The sequence below is a fragment of the Nannospalax galili genome, unplaced genomic scaffold, assembly GCF_000622305.1.
Source record: "Nannospalax galili isolate Female #2095 unplaced genomic scaffold, S.galili_v1.0 scaffold189, whole genome shotgun sequence".
In the NCBI taxonomy this organism is placed as follows: domain Eukaryota; kingdom Metazoa; phylum Chordata; class Mammalia; order Rodentia; family Spalacidae; genus Nannospalax; species Nannospalax galili.
In genome coordinates this window covers 3,932,897-3,952,971 of record NW_008360331.1, presented here as the reverse complement: position 1 = coordinate 3,952,971, position 20,075 = coordinate 3,932,897, and the positions used below count along the sequence as shown (strand labels likewise).

At 39.9% G+C, this 20,075-nt stretch overlaps 1 protein-coding gene across 2 annotated transcripts; it reads right to left on the bottom strand.

The window, feature by feature from the left end:
• Window positions 1-2,849: 2,849 nt before the first annotated feature.
• Ddit4l (DNA damage inducible transcript 4 like) lies at window positions 2,850-5,635 on the bottom strand. 2 transcript variants are annotated; one of them, XM_008826164.2, is made up of 3 exons: window positions 5,470-5,635; window positions 5,057-5,197; window positions 2,850-3,396 (listed from the first exon to the last, which is right to left on the bottom strand). In XM_008826164.2, exons 2-3 carry the CDS (start codon window positions 5,145-5,147, stop codon window positions 2,909-2,911), a joined length of 579 nt encoding a protein of 192 aa, XP_008824386.1. In that variant the 5' UTR covers window positions 5,148-5,197; window positions 5,470-5,635; the 3' UTR covers window positions 2,850-2,908. The 2 variants fall into 2 exon arrangements, with proteins under 2 accessions (XP_008824386.1, XP_029416115.1); XM_029560255.1 differs by having other exon boundaries at window positions 2,857-3,366.
• Between the last annotated feature and the right edge of the window lie 14,440 nt (window positions 5,636-20,075).

Genomic DNA, 20,075 nt, shown 5'->3' with positions numbered 1-20,075 from the left:
TTGAGTACAATGTGGTGGTTAAAACAAGGAGCACAGCTTGCATACTTGACTAAGTTTATACCTGGCTCTGCTGAGGAACTCCGTGACCTTCGGAAAATCACTTGAAATTTTCTGTGCCTGATCATGTATAAGATGTGATGATAAGAGTTCCATTTCTGCCGGGCGTAGTGGCTCACACCTTTAATCCCAGCAGAGGCAGGTGGATCTCTGTGAGTTCAAGGCCAGCCTGGTCTACATAGTGAATTCCAGGACAGCTGGGGCTACAGGGAGACCCTGTCTCAAAAAGACCAAAAAAAAAAAAAAAAAAAAGAATTCCATTTCAGGTTTTTGACAAGAACGAAGTCATTTTTATATGCTGCCCAGGACAGTACCTAGTTCTTAGTAGGTCTTGTTGTATATAGGTTGTCTATTATGAGAAATCTGAGACAATGAGCATATATCTGAAGAAACAGAAAAGGTATGTGAAGAAAATTAAAAATTTAAATTGAAGAATAGCAGGGGAATTAGGAAGATAGATATTTAAATACAACATATTCATAAAATGAATATGAACAATGATCATATAGTTTGACATGTATGTGTCTGGTCATCTAAAAAGTGAAACAAAACTCTTTTTGTTATCATCAAAACAGTTTGATGATAAGAGTTTGATACAAGAGTTTGTATCAAAAGTAATACAAAACTCTTCACATAATGAGTTTTGAGATTTGTTTTTAGGAAGGTCACTGCCAACAGAGCTCAAATCATTAATGTCTTCCTGTTAAAAGTATCATGAAAAAATTGGGAATTTATGCAGCAAATCACTCTTTACTGATGCATGAAAACATGTAATAATTACAACTGGGATATTGCAATTGGGGGTGCAAACTGGCTTCATCAAAAAGGGCAGTTTGTTGTCTTCCTCTAAATATTGCCAAAAATATTTTAGTGTGATCATGGCACAAATGCAGAAATAACAAAGAAAGCAAGAGAAGTAAAAATGTACAATGCTTTATTGTCAAAAATAGACAAACTTTAATTTCCTTTAACAGGAATATCATTGTAAGAGGCTCCATAAGCCATCACCATTTTGTAAGGGAAATAGGCAAGAGAGCCAATGACAACTGTTAGTGTCTATATCCATGCTTGAGAGACCTCACCGTCCTCCAAATGATGACTCAAAACAGCTGCAGAAACAGTGACCTTTAGTCCCAACCCACAGCAGGCATGCAGAACAGCATTCATCTGCCTATTGGTCCAGTCCTGGAAAGACTGGCTTTGTGGTACCTCTCTAAGCATCTGAAGAGTGGATTTGTTAGAACACCTGCTCATCTGAACTGGGCTACTTTAGGTCAACTCTGGGAACAGGTTTGTTCTGTAACATCAGGATGAAGACATTTGTCCCTCCCATGCTGGTGCCTAAGGCACATGAACTGGTGCTAAAGGTTTGGGCAGGAGAACTGAATGGGTTCCTCTCCATGACCCACCGCAAGGATGGGAAGATATTGGTGAGAAGAACAAGGTGTCATGGAGGGGAAATGATCTCATTGCCATAAAAACAAACCCATTTAGTAACCTGGAATAACTGAAAAAAACAAGACATTCCTTATTCCCCAGGAGCAGAGGAAGAAAGTGGGTATGTGCACTGGATATCTAGAATAAGATTTTCTTTTTTATATTTTATTTGTATTTTATGTGTATAATTGTAATGCCTGCATGTATGTAGGTGCACTTGTGTCATGCAGTGCCTTCAGAGGTCAGAAGAGGGTGTTGGAGCCCCTGGAACTGGAGTCATGGATAATTGTTAGCTGCCATGTTGGGGCTGGGACTTGAACCCGAGTCCTCTGCAAGAGCAGTCAGTGCTCTTAACCACTGAGCCATCTCTCCAGCTCCAAGATTTTCATTATTTAGTTTGCAGCAGCAACCTATTCTCAAGCTAAAGCAGGATTCACAAATGCAAACATGCTGACAATTACAAAGAACAGTGAAGGTTAGGAAAAGGAGGCCGATTTCCAGAAAAGACTAGCGATGATGCTATGCTGATTTGGTGAGACGCTTCATGTGAGCTGAAGCATCTGTGGAAAGCAGCAATGTTACAAAGTGGATCTTATGGGACAGGCAGGACCCAGGAACCCCTTTCCCATCTTTACAGGTGGGTACTGTTTGCTCAGTGTCATCAACTACACGCCAAAGACCAGCTTATGTCTTATTTTTCTAGTTTAAAGGCAACATTAAAAAATGACAATATTCAGCACTTGAGAAGGAGGGAAACTGAGCTTATATTATACTATAAAGATATTCAGAGTAATCTGAGATCACTGAAATGCAGTTCAAGTTTTCTGTCTCTTTAACACAGGTGTGGGGAGGACACCAAACGGGGGCAATTCTGCTACCACTGTGATGTTTCTTATTCGCTCTTATGCAAGGTGAAGTTTTAGTTAAACTCATCCATTTAATTCTATGCCCCTGTCTAAGAACTCTTCAAATTCAAGAAGGAGACTGGTACTGGGACTTCTATGCATTTTGATGAGATGCACATCATCTGGTAAAATCCTGCTATTAAAAAGATCACTTTGAGAACTTAGAGGGGGAAAATAATCTAGGCATGTGAAAGTCAAACTAGGCAAACTGGGTCTCTATGTTCTCTAAGACTACCTGCTAACTGTTGGATCAAATATACAACTGAAGTGGATTGCTTCTTTTTCTTTCTTTTTCCATTCCATTCCATTAAAAATATGAGATTGGGATATGTCTTAAAAGCTACAAAATCAGCCCTTTAGGTGGGTTGCTATGAATGAGAAACACAGAAAAAAGATGGCCTAAACTGGGAGTTCTTGGTGAGGGCAGGCAGGCAAACTACAAACAACTGACTGAGTAGCTTCAGAGCTTTATTGTCCACTCACAAAAGAACAATAGCTGTTTTTTCCCCTTAGCACTCTTCAATGACTGTGGTTCCAATCAGAGAGTAAAGCTTTTTCTTAACAAGTCGGAACCCTGAACTGAGGATGAGAGTCCGCCTAAGGCCAGATGAGAATCGTCCTCTGCTAAAGAGGTCCCTCAGGCTTGTCCATGAGCAGGTTTCCTGCTTAAACACAAGTGTCAGCTCAAAAGTAGGTATCACGCTAGCATCACACACAATCCTATCCAGCTTTTTACATACATTTTCAATTTCCAAGTTCACGTGCATAACACAACCTCGAAGGCCGCAGGGCTCTGTGGAGGAAAGTCGCAGGACATCTTGAGCAATTCTCTGGGTCAGTTTCTCAGGAACAAGGACCTTGGAGCAGCCAAGTTTGGTTTGCTTGGATTTGGACAGACAGTTCTCCAGCATTTTAACCAAATTCTGGCATGTTGTCTCCTCAAATACCATCTCATTGAGGTTGGGCTCTGGAACAACATAGTCCCAGTAGTCAAAATCTGTAAGAAATTAAAGTTTTAGATAAAAAGAGAGCAATGTCTCACCAACGCAGCAATACTGGATACTTCTAGCTACCCAATCTACCTATTTTTGATATTGCTTTGAGAGTCAGCTCACCTCACTTTAGTGCTAAGTGGCTAGGTTATACTGCAAGCTATTTAACCTTTCAAGATTGAAAATTCATTTGTGCAATAAAGATTTAGATAAGAAAGATAAAACCACTTTTATTTAAACATACATCTACAAACGGTTTTGGAGATTATACATCAAAAATCTGTTTGTGGTAATCCAAGATTACTAGTGATTTCTTTTCTTGCTTGCTTTCCCTATAAGGTTTTCTAATTTTATTTTATATTTTTACAGAGAACATGTATTGTATCTGGAATAAAACATTGCTTTTTTTTTTAAACTAAGGGACTATTGGCATACATGTATTATAAACACAGAATGTTTGCAAGGGTTCTGTAACATCTATCTATCAAAGAGTTATCAAAATTTTACTTTTCTTTAAAAGTCTTTACCAAGGTGGCCAATAGATTCAATTTTAGCTTGGACCTCTTTGATTAAAGATTGCTCATGGGAAGAGAAGACCTTTGAGGTTCATGAAGTTATTTATACCTGGTGGGTAGTTTTTCTTAGCTGGGCAAAACAAAACAGACCTAAGAAAACAAAATTAGATTTGCTCAAAGGAAAAAAATTCTAGCTCTGCATTTAGTCACCTAGTTCCCAAATTAATCCTACTGCTTGGCAGGGTGCCTCACCACGGTGGCCCGGGCAGGGTACAGATGCCCTGCTCTCCCTGGAGGCCTGCTTCACATCAGTGGGCTTCATGTATCCATTTAGGCCACTGTTGTTTTTTTCCCAACAATTACATGTATTTTATCTATGTTGAAGATTGAGAATTTTAGACTTTTGTCCTATAAAATAAGTTTAACTTTACCTCGTAATTGAGGAAGGTCTAGAAAGGTTAAGTAATTTAATCTATGCATACACTGCCCTTTGATACTTCCATGTTAAGTTAGAAACGGTGGTTTAAAGTTGCAGGGGATAGAACCACCGCTGTGGACGGTTCCCTGTGACATCAAGAATGGAATAGTGGAGTGCCTGCACAGAAGAATCTTCCTCAGAAATGAAACAGGAACACACGATGTGGGAAGGATCTATTTCCAAAATACTAAACTGTGGGAAAGCAACCAGTTTCAGAAAAATACATATTGCATTATTGTATGACTAAAGGCAAAACTAACAGTGACAAAAACCAGAAGGCTGGTTCCCTGGGGATTGGGAAGAGTGCGAATTGATGGCAAACGGGCACCTAAGAATTTGGGAGGAAAACGGAATGATGTTGGTTACACAAGTAAATGCATTTCTTAAAGCACACAGCTGTATACTAATTTCTCCACCACATAGGACAGAAACTTAATCCCCAAGAGCCTGTTAGCAGCAGACTAGAACGAGGCAGTATTTTTGTTCCTTTTGTTTCTCAGGAGCAGGCAATGTTAGAAAGTTTAGAAAGAGACTTTTCAGATGGATTTCATAGTGCCCTCTATATGGAGGAAGCGAGGTGAAGTCGCTTGAGCGCAGACAGGGATGCTTATAGGCTCTAGAAAGGGGCCATGGCCTTTGGATGGGGAAGAGGTGGGCAGCCCCTTAACTCACCGCTTAGCAGACTCCCAGGATGATAGCCACCGTCCAGCAACTCTGAAATGCTGGCCTGGTTCTTACTGCTCAAACTGCCCGTTGCAACCATAGTCAATGGCTCTGTTTCCCTCGCGGGGCAGAACTGTCTTTTCCGGGGTGCTGGGAAAAAAAGAGAGAAGTTTGCAAGAAAGAAGTTTGCAAAGGAAGCACGACGTGCAAGAGCTCAGGGCTGGGTGTCTCCGGAGCGAACCAGCCCGGACACCCTTTTTCCAGAGCTAGACCAGCCTTTGTGACTCAAGTTGACAAAGCCTTGGGGGCAGAGAGGCCAACTGCAGCCATAAGCCGAAAGGAACTAAAAAGTTAGCATCCCTGGGGCGCGACTATGCTCTCGGACCCGGGCCCCATCCTGTCTCCTTCACCGACTCGCTCACCCGCCGGAATTTCACCAGGGCCGTCGCGCTCGCCCACAACGCTGAGAGGTAAACCGAGGCAGGCGCCCTTCAGTAGCCCGATCCCCGACAGTGGTCCTCCGAGCCTCGCAGCGAGCCGGCCGTGGCCACCGTACCCACCCGCGCTGGCTGCAGCCGGCCGCTCCGCCTCCAGGGCAGACGGCGCTTTATAGTCCAGCCTCCCGCCCCGGCCGACCCGCCCACCTGCGCCACCGCCCGCCGGTGCCCGGCCCGCCCCTGGCTGGTCAGGTCGTATTTCAGTCCCAGAGAGTGCAGAGGCCCAGGCCAGTTGCTGGGAGTTGGGAATCAATCAGCCTGGGGTTCCGGGACACCTGCTATTTCCTCGGTGGGCCACAGGTCACCTTGACTGTAATTCACGCAAGAGGGACCACCTCCCCTCAACCACTAACCCGGATTCTTTGATGCGACCTCCCTCCCCAAGGCGCATCAGACTGCCCAGGTCTTGCTCTGCAGCGGGAAGCCTCCGTGTCTTTTGCTTATTACGTGACCTGAGACTTTGCTGTGTCATCCTGAACTAGTTACTTGGCTTACTTAAGTCGGTGTTCTGTGAACATCTTTTATGCATGTGTTCTGGCCTCTAGCCCAGCCAGCTCCAGTTAAGTCCCAGGTTCCTATACCTTTCCCTCCCGCAGGTGGGACGTGCCAAGAGCTCGAAAGCATCAGCTGCTCTGGAATCAATCCAAAGCGTTTTCTCCATGGCCAGGGCGAGCCTGGCACTCTTCTAAGACCTGGCCTCTGAGCACAGGAGCTTGAATTGAAGGGGACCGTGCCAGGAAACTCAACAAAACCACTAGTGGGATCTCTGCTGCTCCCTTCCCCCTCGGGATTGTTGGGAGCAGTTGCCATTCCCAGAAGCTGAAGTTCCTGGCGGGCCTGTTGGGAGGAATGTAGGCTTCGGCGGTCTCCAACAGGCTTGGGGGCATGAGAATAGAGTTTTCTTCCTGCTCAGGCTAATCCCAGTGAGTCCCGAGCAAGAGCACAGGGAGAAGTTTACACACTCACAAGCAAGATGCCAAACGTTTTCTTTCCTAAATTACCAAGCCCCCCTTTCCCTGCTTCCGTGTGCCAGAAGCAGACTGTCTGTTAGGGGTGGGCATTCCCAGCCAGCTTGCAGGGGATCAGGAGATGAAGACGCCAAGATAAGGGAGAAAGTCACTTTTCTGAAGTCCTGAACTGTTCCCTGCTCTTGAGGATTACATGTGCAACCACCTGCAAGCTAGGGCCTTGAAAAGCAGGATCAGCTGTTCAGGCTCAAAACGCTTGGTAAGAAAAGCAGCAGAAGGGGTAAGGAGGGGGTGATAAACAGATCAGTGGGAGGACATTCGAAGGCAGAGCAGCAGAAACTAAAGCCAGCTTGACGGGCCATTTTTAACTCCACTGAAGCAGCTGCACCGCCTGAAGGTCAGGCGAGCAGGGGAAGGGGAGGCTGATAGGCTGCGCAGTGAAAGCAGATTTCCACATCTATTTCAATAACAAAAGCGGAAAACAAGCCCGTTTGAGACAGTTAAAAAGCGCTTTCTGTGGCTAGCCTGTGAAGGTCCAGTGGAGGAGCCCCTGGAGAGGTGTCATGCCAGCTGTCAGCAGTCTGTCCCTCACCAGGACAAGGAGCCTCTTGTCCTTATCCAGGCAGCCTTGTTTAATAACATCTGCTTCCTACCTGTTTCAAGGAAAGTTATTAGGATTAGGATGGCACATGACCCAAACCTACACTGGTGAACTAGAGAAAATGCACACCTCCCCTCCTTATGGTATTTAGGCATAATTCACACTAAGGACTCCACTGGACCAAAATTATTATGGAAAGTCGAGAAAGTAGTATTTACTCTTGGCTCACCTGACTAAAATTTTGCGTCATTCTTTGGGATTTTACTGCAGAAAACAATTTACCCATGTACAAAGTCATCAAATAATATTGTTCCTTTTATTGACTGAGCCATATTCTCAGGAGTTATAGGCATAAGGAGTAATTAAAGGAGGGCATATGCTGGAATAACAGATTGTCCTTTTAAAATTCACCTAAAGTCATTTAAAATAATCTATTCTAGCCAGCTGTGGTAACCCACACCTCTAATCGTAGTGTTCAGGAGGCAGAGACAGGTGGATCTCTCTGAGATGGAGTCCAGCCTGGTCTACATAGGGAGTTCCAGGCTAGCTGGGGGCTGTAGAGAGACACTAAAAAGGACCCTCTAGAGGATGCTGTTTCTCCTCTATCATGAAGAGAAAAAAAAAAAAAAAAAAAAAAAAAAAAAAAATTCCATTCTGCCACCAACTTTCATCATTGCACTTGAACAGTTGATTTAAGAATATCAAGTACAGAACAGAATTAAGGAAAACTAAGAACACAGTATTTTTTGTCATAAATGATGTACTTAAGTTTATAAGATGTTTTGGACATAGTTCATATATTACTGAAAGTTCACCACACTGATATATTTCAGGTATTTATCAAGTGAGGTATGCTGTCGTTTCACTACATCTCTAATACTATAGGAATATTTTGTGATGGCGCTTGAAGTAAGAGCTGTATATGAAAAGAATATCTAATTGGTTAAATAATTATCTTGTCCTTCACACCTCAGTACGCAATAGCAAGCTATCAAAATCTAGGTAAGGCCTCACTCATCTACTGAGATTCAGTAAGAAAAAGAGCAATAACAAATGGCAACTGCAGCTGATATGTGCGCAAATATTTAGGTTCTAAGCTCCCTTGTGTAAATGTAGCATTGATAATATTGCTTACATGAAGTATAAATTCAGAATACCAGATTTATTACAAAATCAAAAACCAAAAATGGCATTTTAATATATAATTGTAGGAAATTCTGGCATCCCGTACATTGATGATGTTGAGTGCCTACTATGTCTCACCAGCAATCTTTCTCATTTTATCCAGAATAAGCCATTGTTCCTGAATTTTTAGTAATTCATTTATATTCCGTGATTGCTTATATTATTTCATAAAATGTAACACCTGAGGAAAAGTAACCTGGGTTTAATCTGCACAGTGGATTTCTTAGCAAGCTCATGGGGTTGCTGTAAGGATTGAAAGAGCTACTCTTAATGCTAAAAACTGTATCTTTTGTACAAACATGAGATCTTTTGATGTTCACCACCTCCGACTTCCCTTGGTTGTGTAAATTTGTGCCCACATTGAAGTGCTTACCAATCCTAGTGTTTTAGACACTCTCCTTGTTGCTGTGACTAAATGCCCAATATGAAGCAACTTAAGAGAGGAAGGGCTTACTTTGTTTTACGGTTTGAGGGGATACAGCCCATCACGGCAGGCAAGGCATGGTGGCAGGACACAAAACAGCTGGTCACATTGTATTTGCATTCAGGAAGTAGTGAGCAGACAGGAAGTGGGGCTGGGTTATCAAACCTCAAGGCCTGGCCCCAGTGACCCACTTCCTGCAGTGAGATTCCTCCTCTTGAAGGTTCTACAGCCTTCCAAAACAGCCCATCAGTTGGGGACCAAGTGTCAAAAACACATGAGTTTATGGTGGGCATCTCAAATTAAATCTGAAATACCTGCAGTGTCCAAAGTGCTCAGTGAGTGAAGTCACCTTGATTGCTGTTCTTACTCTGAAACAATAGTTCTGTGGGTTTAGTACAAGTGTTGTCAAAACAGAAGAAAAGTTACAGTGTCTACTCTTTGTGAGAAATCTGGAAAACATTTGCCACTGATTAAGATGTCTTATTTTATTATAATAAATCTGTCACTATACAGATAGCCAGGTAAGGAGAGCTGATGATATATAAGAAAATATATAAATTAAAAAAAAAACCTGGACTTGAAAGATAGTTCAGGAAAGTCTGAAGACCTGAGTTCGATTGCTGAAACCTACATGATAGAAGGGGAGAACCTATTTCTGCAAGTGGTCCTCTGACATCCACCTGAGCACTATGGCATGAACACACACACACACACACACACACACACACACACACACACACATGCACGTGCACACACACATGTACATACACATAATGAATGTAATAAAAATGTTTTAAGGATACCATAGTAAAATATAGTTACATGTGTTAACTTTTATTAATCCAAGAAACAGTTTATGTAACTAAATGAAAGTTATAGACAATTCAAATTATTGACTGTGGAATCTCCCAGTTGTTTTGAGATCTATATTTCTCTCTGAAAACATTCTGGATGAGCTGTATTACTATCATTTAAAATTATTTTTATTGATTCAAGAATTTCATATGATGTATTTTGATCATATTCAGACACCTCCACTCCCCACTCCATTACTACCTCCCAACCCCCAACTTCATGTCCTCTGTTACAGTTGCTGGGAGAGAGAGTCAGTTTTCTTTCTTTCTATTACTGGTGTAATACCTGGTACATTGATCAGACTCCAAGGGATAGACTCACACTCAAGATCACTTGGAAAACATAGATTAGACTCTATAGGTCTTAAAAATAAAGACAAATAATATCATCATATTTATTGTTATTGAAAATGCTTCAATCAGTAAGACTTCCATTTAATGTTTAAGTATGCAATATGAGTTATTATATATCATATAGGAGTTTGCATTAAATAAGATAAGATGGAATCTTATGTAGTATAAAACAAAAAGAAAGTCTGGCATAAAATGATATGTAATACCTGCCATTAAATCTAAAAATTTATATATATGTATATATATATATGTATATATGTATATATATATGCTGAATCTTCAGTAGCAAAAGGCATTGCCATGTAAATTTAATAAGAATTGTTACCATAGTGACTTATCTCTCAGAATAGTCATATGATTTTATTCTTGTCATAAATAATGTCATGTATTATTCTCTAAATAAAAAAGTGATATGTTTAAAAGCACACGATATGTTTTCTCTTACTGTAATATGGAAAGGTTTACAATTCAGGTGCCTATTATCAGACAGTGTCAACCAGGAACACAGTGCGGGTCGCTGACATTTTTCTAGGGATATATCTTAAGACTTTTGCAAGTCTTAAACTTGATAATACCCCCATAGCATATCATTTCTCTGGTACTCTTGATAAGCATAGAAATAAGCTACAAACTCCACCAGCTGCTCTGTAACTAAGCGCAATCTCAGCTTCCCACTCTGCCCTTTGCCATACACAGAACAGCTTCTGGTTTCATGGCCATTTTTTGGACCAGATCAAAAATGGAGCTACAGATAGCATGCCTAAAAACTCCACCAGTACCTGGCCTGCTCCTCCCCTATAAAGTGACTGGAAGCTAGTGGACTCTTAATACAAAGTTCTGCTACTTCTAAATGATTGCAATACTATATATCTAGTTTACATTTCAACTGATTCTTTTCAATCCAGTTCCTGTTTTAAGGGAAAATTATGATTGGGAATTTTAAGTCACCAGTTCTTATATAAGGCTGTGCATTTCAGTTGTAGAACTTTGAATAGCCCATGTGTTCCCGGACCGTGCACCCAGTTCTCTGAATCTGAGGTGGCACTGCAGGCCTTACATGTGAGTGTCTGCCCTTCGGCATTCATCTCCATGTACCAGTCTTAGGTATTTGTGTCCTGTGAAAACTATGCACTACTTCATGACATAAGAGAATTGAACCTAAGAATGCCCAAATGTTAAGATACACCATACTTCCTGGTAGCTCAGGCCCCATTGTGCAGATCTAAAGCACAGTGAGTTAAAAAGCATACATGAAAGAAAGCATGAAATTCTGGGAGAGGGGGGCTGTGGTGGGTACAGATAGGGTCAAACAAGATTAAGATGTATGAAATGTGCAAAAATTCAATAAACATATATATTAAAAAAAGAAAATATACTAAAAGAAAAATTGATATATATCAATTTACATTATATATGTACATGTATACACACACACATATATACCTTATATATTTTCCAAGAAAACATAGTAAAGGAAAAAAAATCGATCTAAAAAATAGCTTTCTTTACTCACAGAGTGATTCTACTGTATACATCTTCATGGTGTGGGAGATAGGTGAATGGACTGTGGAGCCCAGCTCCCTAGGGTCATAGCCCCAAAATGCCATTTATTAGTTGGATAAATTTGAACAGGAAATGGAACATTTCTGTGCCACCAATTCACCTTTAAGATGGGAATTAAAATAAACTTACCTCACAGGGCCCCTGTGAAGATTCAGGAACTGAAAACAACGCTGTATAAATTTAAACTGTGATTATAGTGATGAGATTTGGTATGACCTCAAAAAAAAAAAATCTCCAATATTTGGTGATATTCTTACAAAGGGGTTGCTGGGAGAGTGTTTAGGTGTGCTTAAGAATGTATATAAGTTCCAGGGGCTGGAGGGATGACTCAGTGCTTAAGAGCACTGGCTGTTCTTACAGAGAACTGGGATTTGATTCCAAGCACCCACATGGTGGCTAACAACCATCCATAACTCCAGTTCCAGGGGATCTGATGCCCTCTTCTGACCTTTGCAGGCCTTGCACAACATGGGTGCGCTTACATACATGTAGGCAATACACTTACACACATAAAATAAAAATAAAACAATTTGAAAAAGAATGTACATAAATTCTATCTTCTGTACATATTCATTTGGTGATCAATTTGCAGTTAGTGTTTACTGAGTATTAATTATGTGAGACCCTGAAAATACAACAGAAAGTCTGGTCTTTATCCTAAGAGAATTATGATTTAAAAAGTAGATGACAACTTAGTATAAGATCATTATTAGTATTGTTTCAGTCTGGGTTTTTGTTTGTTTCTATAAAAGCATATGTAGGATTGGATAATTTATAGGAACAAAGATTTATTTTCCTATGGTTCTAGGTTCTGGGAAATTCAGTTTGTGGGAATTGCATTTAGTAAGGGTCTTTTGTTGTTCCATCCCTACAGAAGTCAGGAGAGCAAGAGAGAATCCATGAGAGGGAGAGGGAAAAGTAAAGGGAGGAGAGAGAGAGGAGATAGAGGAGAGGAAAGGAAAAGGGAGAGAGAAAGAGAGAGACTCATTCCCTAATCAGGAATCCATTCCTATCATAATTAATTTACTTCTACAATAATGAAATTAGTTCATTTGTAAGAGCAGAGCCCTCATGATCTAATGTTGCTAAAATTCCTTGTATGTGTGTGTGTTTGGGAGGGGGATATAAACAGCATCCACCCCCTCCTCCCTTGGTCCCAATGACAAACAGCGATACAATTCCACTAAAATTTACTTTGAAAAACCAATGAGTTTATTGAGCTTGGGTGTGGATGCTGACCACCCAAGACTGCACTGGAAAACCTTCACCCAAGCCTGGATGATGGCTTCCCATAATCACACAAATGGTGAGAGAACCCCTCCCCAAGTTTCCTTCAGCCTATGTACCCTAGACGCTCCCACAGGGGGAATTGCTAACCACAGGTTGGGAGGTGTGGCTGGACTCTCAGAGGAGGGTCCCTTGACTCTTCCTGGCCCAGCTGTGATGACCTTTGAGGCTAGTGAGCACAGCGGAGCTCAGGAAGATGGTGTCTGTCTGTGGACAGTCCTAGTCAACCCCTTATAGGCTCTACCTCTCCACGCTTTTGCATTAGGGATTAATTTCCCAAAACATGAACTCTGGGGATTTATTCAAAACCACAGGGGAATGATGAACTTAGAGGCGGTACAAGATACTGCAGAGACACGAGGCTGTAAGTGCTAATGTATCTTCGATGGAAAACTTGAAGCCTTCCCACTCACAATGTATTTCATGGGCATCATCTAGGAATTTGCACAAGAAATGCACACTTTCAGGCCTCACCCTAGACCTATGAAACAGAAAAACTAGGTCCCAAGTGGTACATAATGCAACTGAAGTTTAGAAGTAGGTGATTTCAGCTAAAAAGAAAAACAAAACCATAAAAGATATTTAGCACTCATAAGACGATTTCCAGACCAATTAATAAAAACATTAAAAAGTTGCATTATGTGAGAGATACAGCCCTGATGCAAGTAGATCAGCTCCCAGCCAGTCATGAGTTTGTTGAGTCTCTGTAGCTCAAGTCAGGCATAATGACTCTAGCGAATCTAGTGCTTCTGTGTTTCTGAGCCCTTGTGCCGGGCTCATAAAACTACATAGCTCTGCGAAACAGCCTGCTGTCAGAGAAGACTATATCATGTGAAAATTAAGGTCAATTTTAATAAACTGGAGGAACTATAAAATCCTGAGTAATGTTCAGACCCCGTGGAAAAGAAAGCCATAATGCAACACATTAAGGGGCTTACACTGGGAAATGTATTTAAAGTAATGGGTCTGTGGAAAGTTGTATTAGAAACAACCAATTTAGAAGAAATGAATTAATACAGAAAGATACATGCATCTTATCCTAAATTTACTAGAGCAGACAGATGCAATTACACATGCATACATTTTTCTGCTGTAATTATATTATAAAAGATACTTTAAAACATTAGTTTGAGTTCTGAAATATGCTTGTGACTGCGACTGTTTTATGGATGATATGTACTGTGTTGGAGGGCTAAATCACACATGCTGAAACCACCTTTTAGGAGATGTTAATGTAGCTCTAAGCATGCTGATGTACATTCAGTTGTGTAACATTACTGATGTCTCATTTCTAAGTTGGCCAATAAAGGGTACTGAGCAAATTAACTTATGGGATTATATAAATACTTTAAAGTTGTCTTGGGTGTCTGTATGCTAAAGACTTAGGAGGCGGTGCTCATCCATGAGTATGTGTGAGCAGCACACCTTAATGATTAGACTTCAGACTAACTCCATCAGACTAGTCTTCAGATTCTGGGTTAATCATGAAATTAACTTCCATCTTTTCCATTATTTCCTCATCTGTACTATGGAAAAGTAAGCGATTGATTAAGTAAAACTGTGTTAAGTTTCTTGTAATGAAACTGGTATATATAAGCCCATTCTAAGGTGGTTATCTTAAACATACCCAGCAAAGACACTCCTCACTATTGTTATAGTCAGGGGAAAATCTACTACCATCCTAGCCCTTGAAGGATTATTTACTTCAGAATGGTTTGGTGCATTCACATAAATCAACTCATATTGCTGGGTATGTTTAGGATAACCATTTTAGACTGGGCTTACATATACCAGCTTCATTACCAGAAATTCTGGGCTAGGTGTGGCTTTCTAGGTTAATCACCGTCTATTGTGTGAGGAAGATTCACTGGTGAGAGGTGAAAGTGTGTTAATGTTCTTTCTGCTCCCTATTCCACTATGTTCCCTGAGCCTCAGGGGTAGTGGTTTCATTGTAGATGTGTTGCTTAGACACTTATTTTCTGCATTTGACTAGTTATGGAACCAGTGATAGTCCCCAACTGCTGCAAAAAGCTTTTTTTTTTTTTCTGATGAGTAGTGAGAGGTACACTTGTCTGTGAATATAAGGATACATGTTTAGAATAAAGTAAGAAATTACATTGGTCTAGGGATGTGACAAAAGTAGGTTAAACTAAGGTCTATAACCTCTCCAGCCATGTGTATTTGGCAATGTTTGTAGTACTACACATGAGATCTCTCCATTGAGCAGGCCTAAAGTCCAATTACGCAGCTGTTGATAACCCCCCAAATAAAACTGCCACTATTGCACTAATAGAGAGAGTTTGCTGGGCCAGTCTTGTGTTTATTAGGCTTTACAGCTAGGTTGGTGCATTGACTGGTTTTTCTCCCTTGGAAACTTGCATGGTATCCTCTGATACTATGAAGCCTAATCTTGAGGGAAGAGACTTCCAGGTCAGTTCCAGTTCAATTGCTTTAAGTACTGTTAGAAGTATGTCCTGTCATCAGCAATAGGATCTTACCTTCAAGTTCTAGGGGGCAATCAAGAGCTATGGCAATAACCTGTGTTATTTTAGGGGTTCCCTTGGACTACCCCGACCTACAACTTGAAGGGAGGCTTCTTCTGCCTGACACTGTGTTTCTTGTTATATACCCTTCAGCTACACATGTGCTTTGTATGTATACTGTATGAGTATTTTCAATAGACTTTTGAAGTAATACATTTCCCTCTGGTTTTTCAAAATACCTAAGCATTTGTTTATCTCTCCTCTCTCTGCACTACATAATCATCCTTCATCCCTCCTCAGTTAAAGTACCCCACTTCTCCCATTTCTCCCTTGATAACACCTGCCTCCTACTATTCCTCTCTCGGCCTCTTTCCCTCCCTCCACTTCCATGGTTCCTTTCCATTTTCCTGGATCCTGCGGTTACATCAGCATATATCCTCACATACAAGGATTTGGTGCTAAAATACACAAAGGAGGGAGAACATACATTGTTTGTTTTTCTGAGTCTCTGTTACTCCACCTAGTATAACAGTTTCTAGATCCAGCCATTTACCTGCAAATTCCGTGATTTCATTTTTCTTTACTGCTGAGTAGAACTCCATTGTGTAAATGTACCACATTTTCATTATCCATTCATCAGTTGAGAGACATTTAGATTGTTTTCATTTCTCAGCTATTGTGAAAAGGCCAGCAACAAACGTGGCTGTGCAAGTATCTCTGCAGTAGGAATGTAAATTCTTTGGGTATATGCCATGGAGTGGTAAAACTGGGTCATATGGTAGATTTATTTTTATTTATTTATTTATTTATTTATTTATATTTATTTGTTTTTATTTATTTTTTGGTCTTTTTGAGACAGGGTCTCCCTGTAGCTCCAGCTGTCCTGGAACTCACTAAAGCATTCTCCACAATGATTTCCATAGTGATTGCACCAGTTTGTCCACCAGAAGTGAATGAGCATTCCCTTTTCCCCACATTCTCGCCAGCATTTGGTGTCATTTAGTCTTTTGATCTTAACCATTCTGACAGATAAGGTAAAATCTTAAAGTAGTTTTAATTTGCAATTCCCTTATTAGTAAGGGTGTTGAACACTTCTTAAGGCGCTTCTTGGCCATTTTTTAAAAATTCTTCTTTTGAGATCTCTATGTTCAGATCCATAGCCTGTTTTAAAATATTATATTATTTTTATTTTATGTGTATATTACCTGCATATGTGTAAGTGCACCTGTGTTGTGCATTCCTGTGGAGGTTAGAAGAAGGTGTTAGATTCCCTGGAACTGGCATTATGGATGGTTGTTAGCTGTCATGTGAGTGCTGGAAATTGAACCTGGGTCCTCTGCAAGAGCAACCAGTGTTACTAATGGCTGAGCCATCTCTCCAGTGCCTGTTTTTTTTCTTGGTGTTTTTGAGACAGGGTCTTCCTATAGCACGGGCAGGCCTGGAACTCACCATATAAACCAAGCTGACTTTGATCTCATAGAGATCTGCCTGCCTCTGCCTCCTAAACACTGGGATTAAAGGCATGCACCACCATACCTGGAGTCCCATTTTTTAACTGGGTCATTTGTTTTCTTGGTTTTTGGTTTTTGAGTTCTTTGTATGTTCTGGATATTAATCCTCTGTGAGATGTGTAGCAGGTGAAGATTTTCTTCTACTCTGTGGGCTTCCTCTTCACTCAAATGATGTTTCTCTTTGCTGTTAAGTTGCTTTTTGAGTTTAATGAGTTCCCATTTGTCAGTTGTTGACATAAATTACTGAGCAACTAATATCTAATTTAGAAAGTCCTATGTTTTCTTCTAAGTTTCATCATTTCAAGCTTCACATTTGAGATCTTTGATCCATTTGGAGCTGACTTTTGTGAACTGTGTTGGATAAGGGTCTGATTTCATTCTTCTGCAGGTGGAGATCCAATTTGCCAGCACCATTTGTTGAAGATGCTGTCTTTCCTCCAGTGGGTATTCTTGGCACCTTGGTCAAATATCAGGTGGCTGTAATTATGTGTACTCGTGTTTGGGTCTTCTGTTTTGTTCCATTGATCTACATGTCTGTTTTTGTGTTGGTACCATGCTGTTTTTATGACAGTAGCTCTGTAATACAGTTTGAGATCTGGTATGGTAATCCCCTCCAGAATTGTTCAAGATTGTTTTGGCTATCAAAGGTCTTTTGTGTTTTTGTGTGAATTTTAGGATTCTTTTCTATTTTTGTGAAGAATATCATGAGGATTTTGAATTGAATCCATAAATTACTTTTGGTTTGATGGTTATTTTCACAATATAAATTCTACCAATCCATAAGCATGGTAATTGTTTCCATCTCCTCATGTCTTCCTCAGTCTCTTTTTTCAAAGACAAAATTCTAGAGGTCTTTAATGTCTTTAGTTGGGTTTATTCTCAGATTTTTTGAGGCTATTATGAATGAGATTGTTTCTATGAACTTTCTGATTATATTGAAAGATTACTGATTTTTGTAAATTGATTTTGTTCCTGCCATTTTGTTGAAAGTAGTAATCATTTTGAGAAGTTTCCTCGTGGAATTTTTAGTACCTATTATGTATAATAGCATATCATTTTCAAATAGAGATACTTTGACCTCTTCCAACTAATAGCCCTTTAATTTCCTTCTCTTCTCTTATTGCTAGCAAGAGTTGCAAGCACTATATTGAAAAGCACTGGAGACGGTGGACTACCTTGTCTGGTTCCTGATTTTAATGGGAATGCTTTCAGTTTTTCTCTATTTAGAATGATTTTGGCTCTTGGTTTGATGTTTATAGTCTTAATTACCTTAATGTATTTTCCCTCCAGTCCAGTTCCCTCTGGGACTTTTATAATGAATGCATGTTGAATTTTTTCAAAGGTCTTTTTTTCATCTATTGATATAATCTTATGATCTTTGTATTTAAGTTCATTTATATGATTTATTACATATATTGAGTTATGTATATTGAATCACCCCTGAATCTCTGGAGTAAAGCCAACTTGATCATGGTGGATGACCTTTTTGATGTATATCTATATGCAATTGATTTGTGAGTATTTTGTGGAGAATTTTTGCATCTGTTAGGGATATGGGCCTATAGTTTTCATTTTTGTTGTTGTAACTTTACCTGGTTTTAGTATTAGAGTAATACTGTTTACGTAGAAAATGTTTGACAGTCCTACCTCTGTTTCTTTTTGTTTTGTTTTGTTATGTTTGTTTTTTATTTGACAGGGTGTCCCTAGTCACAGTTCACCTGAAAGTCACTATGGACCAGGATGGCCTTGATCTCACAGAGATCTGCTTGCCTCTACCACCTGAGAGCTGGGATTAAAGGTGTGTGCCACCCCCCAACCCACTTCCTCTTGTCCACGTCGTTTCTATCTTTTTGAATAACTTAAGTAGTATTGGTTATAGATCTTCTTTGACGGTCTGGCAGAATTTTGCTGTGGCTCCATCTAGGCCCGGGCTTTTTTTTATTTTTTTATTTTTTTTTTTAGCTTGGGAGGCTTTGTTACTGTTTCACTTTCCTTTCTCTTATGGCTCTGTTTAAGTTGTTGATCTCTTCTTGGTTTAACTTTGGTGATTGTTTGCCACCATGTGGGTACTGAGATTCAAACTCAGCAAGTTTTCTTAACCACTGAGGCATCTCTCCAGTCCAAGATTTTGTTTTCTAATACATTCAGCTAGTCTGTATCTTTTTACTGGGGAGCTGTGGCCATTGATATTAAAGTTATATTGATAGATACTTGCTTGCTGTCATTTTATGTTCTATTTATGTTCTTAGTCCTATTTTGTATTTCTTTAATTATAGCTTCATTTGTTTTCTTTCTGTAGCTTCTTGCATATGGTCATTCCTTTATTCAGGTATTTGTATGGCTTTGGGTGTTCCCTGTAGGGCTGGTTTGTTGGACATGAATTTTTCAGCCTATTTGTATCATGGAAGATTTTTCTTACTATTTGATTTTGATAGACAGTTTTGCTGGGTAAAGTATTCTGGGTTGACATCTATGATCATTTAGAACTTGAAATACTTTGCTTCAGGCCTTTCTGGCTTCTATGGTTTGCACTGGAAAGTCAGCTGTAATTCTGATGGGGTTTTCTTTAGGTAAAATTTGTTTTGCTCTTCTAGCTTTCAGTACTCTCTCTTGGCTCTGTACGTTTAGTGTTTTTACTATGACATGCCGTGTGGAGTTTCTGTTTTGGTCTTATTTCTTTGGTATTCTGTGTGCTTCTTGTACCTATATGGGCGTGTCTTTCTTTAATTTAGGGAAGTTTTCTTCTACAATCCTGATGAAGATCTGTCAGTGTCATTGAACTGAGATTCTTCTCTTTCTGTATGCCTGTGATGTTTAGATTTGACCTTTTCATGGTGTCCCACATTTCCTGTGTATTCCATTCTTGTATTTTAAAAAGTTTTTTTATATTTTTCACTTGAGTATTCCAATTCGTCAGCTTTATTATCTAATCTTGATATTCTGTTTTCTATTTGGTTCACTCTGCTGGTGAGGCTTTCTCTTGTCATTTAAATTGGCTTATTGAGTTTTTCAATTTCACCTTAATTCCAGCCTGAGAGTTCTTCAATATTTCTATCTTTTCTTTGAATTCATTTTTCAAATCCTGAATTTTCTTTGTTATTTCATCACCTGTAGATTTGCCTTTTCTTGAGCCTCAGTCAGAGTTTATCCCCGTCCTCTGTGAGTTCTTTGACTTGTTTCTGTGTTCTTTAAAGTCATTGAATTCTTTGGTCATGTTTATAATTGTTCTTTTAAATTCTATGTCTTGGTGTTCCTCTGGGTAGTTCTCATTATAGAACATTTGTATAGGACTGGTGGGATT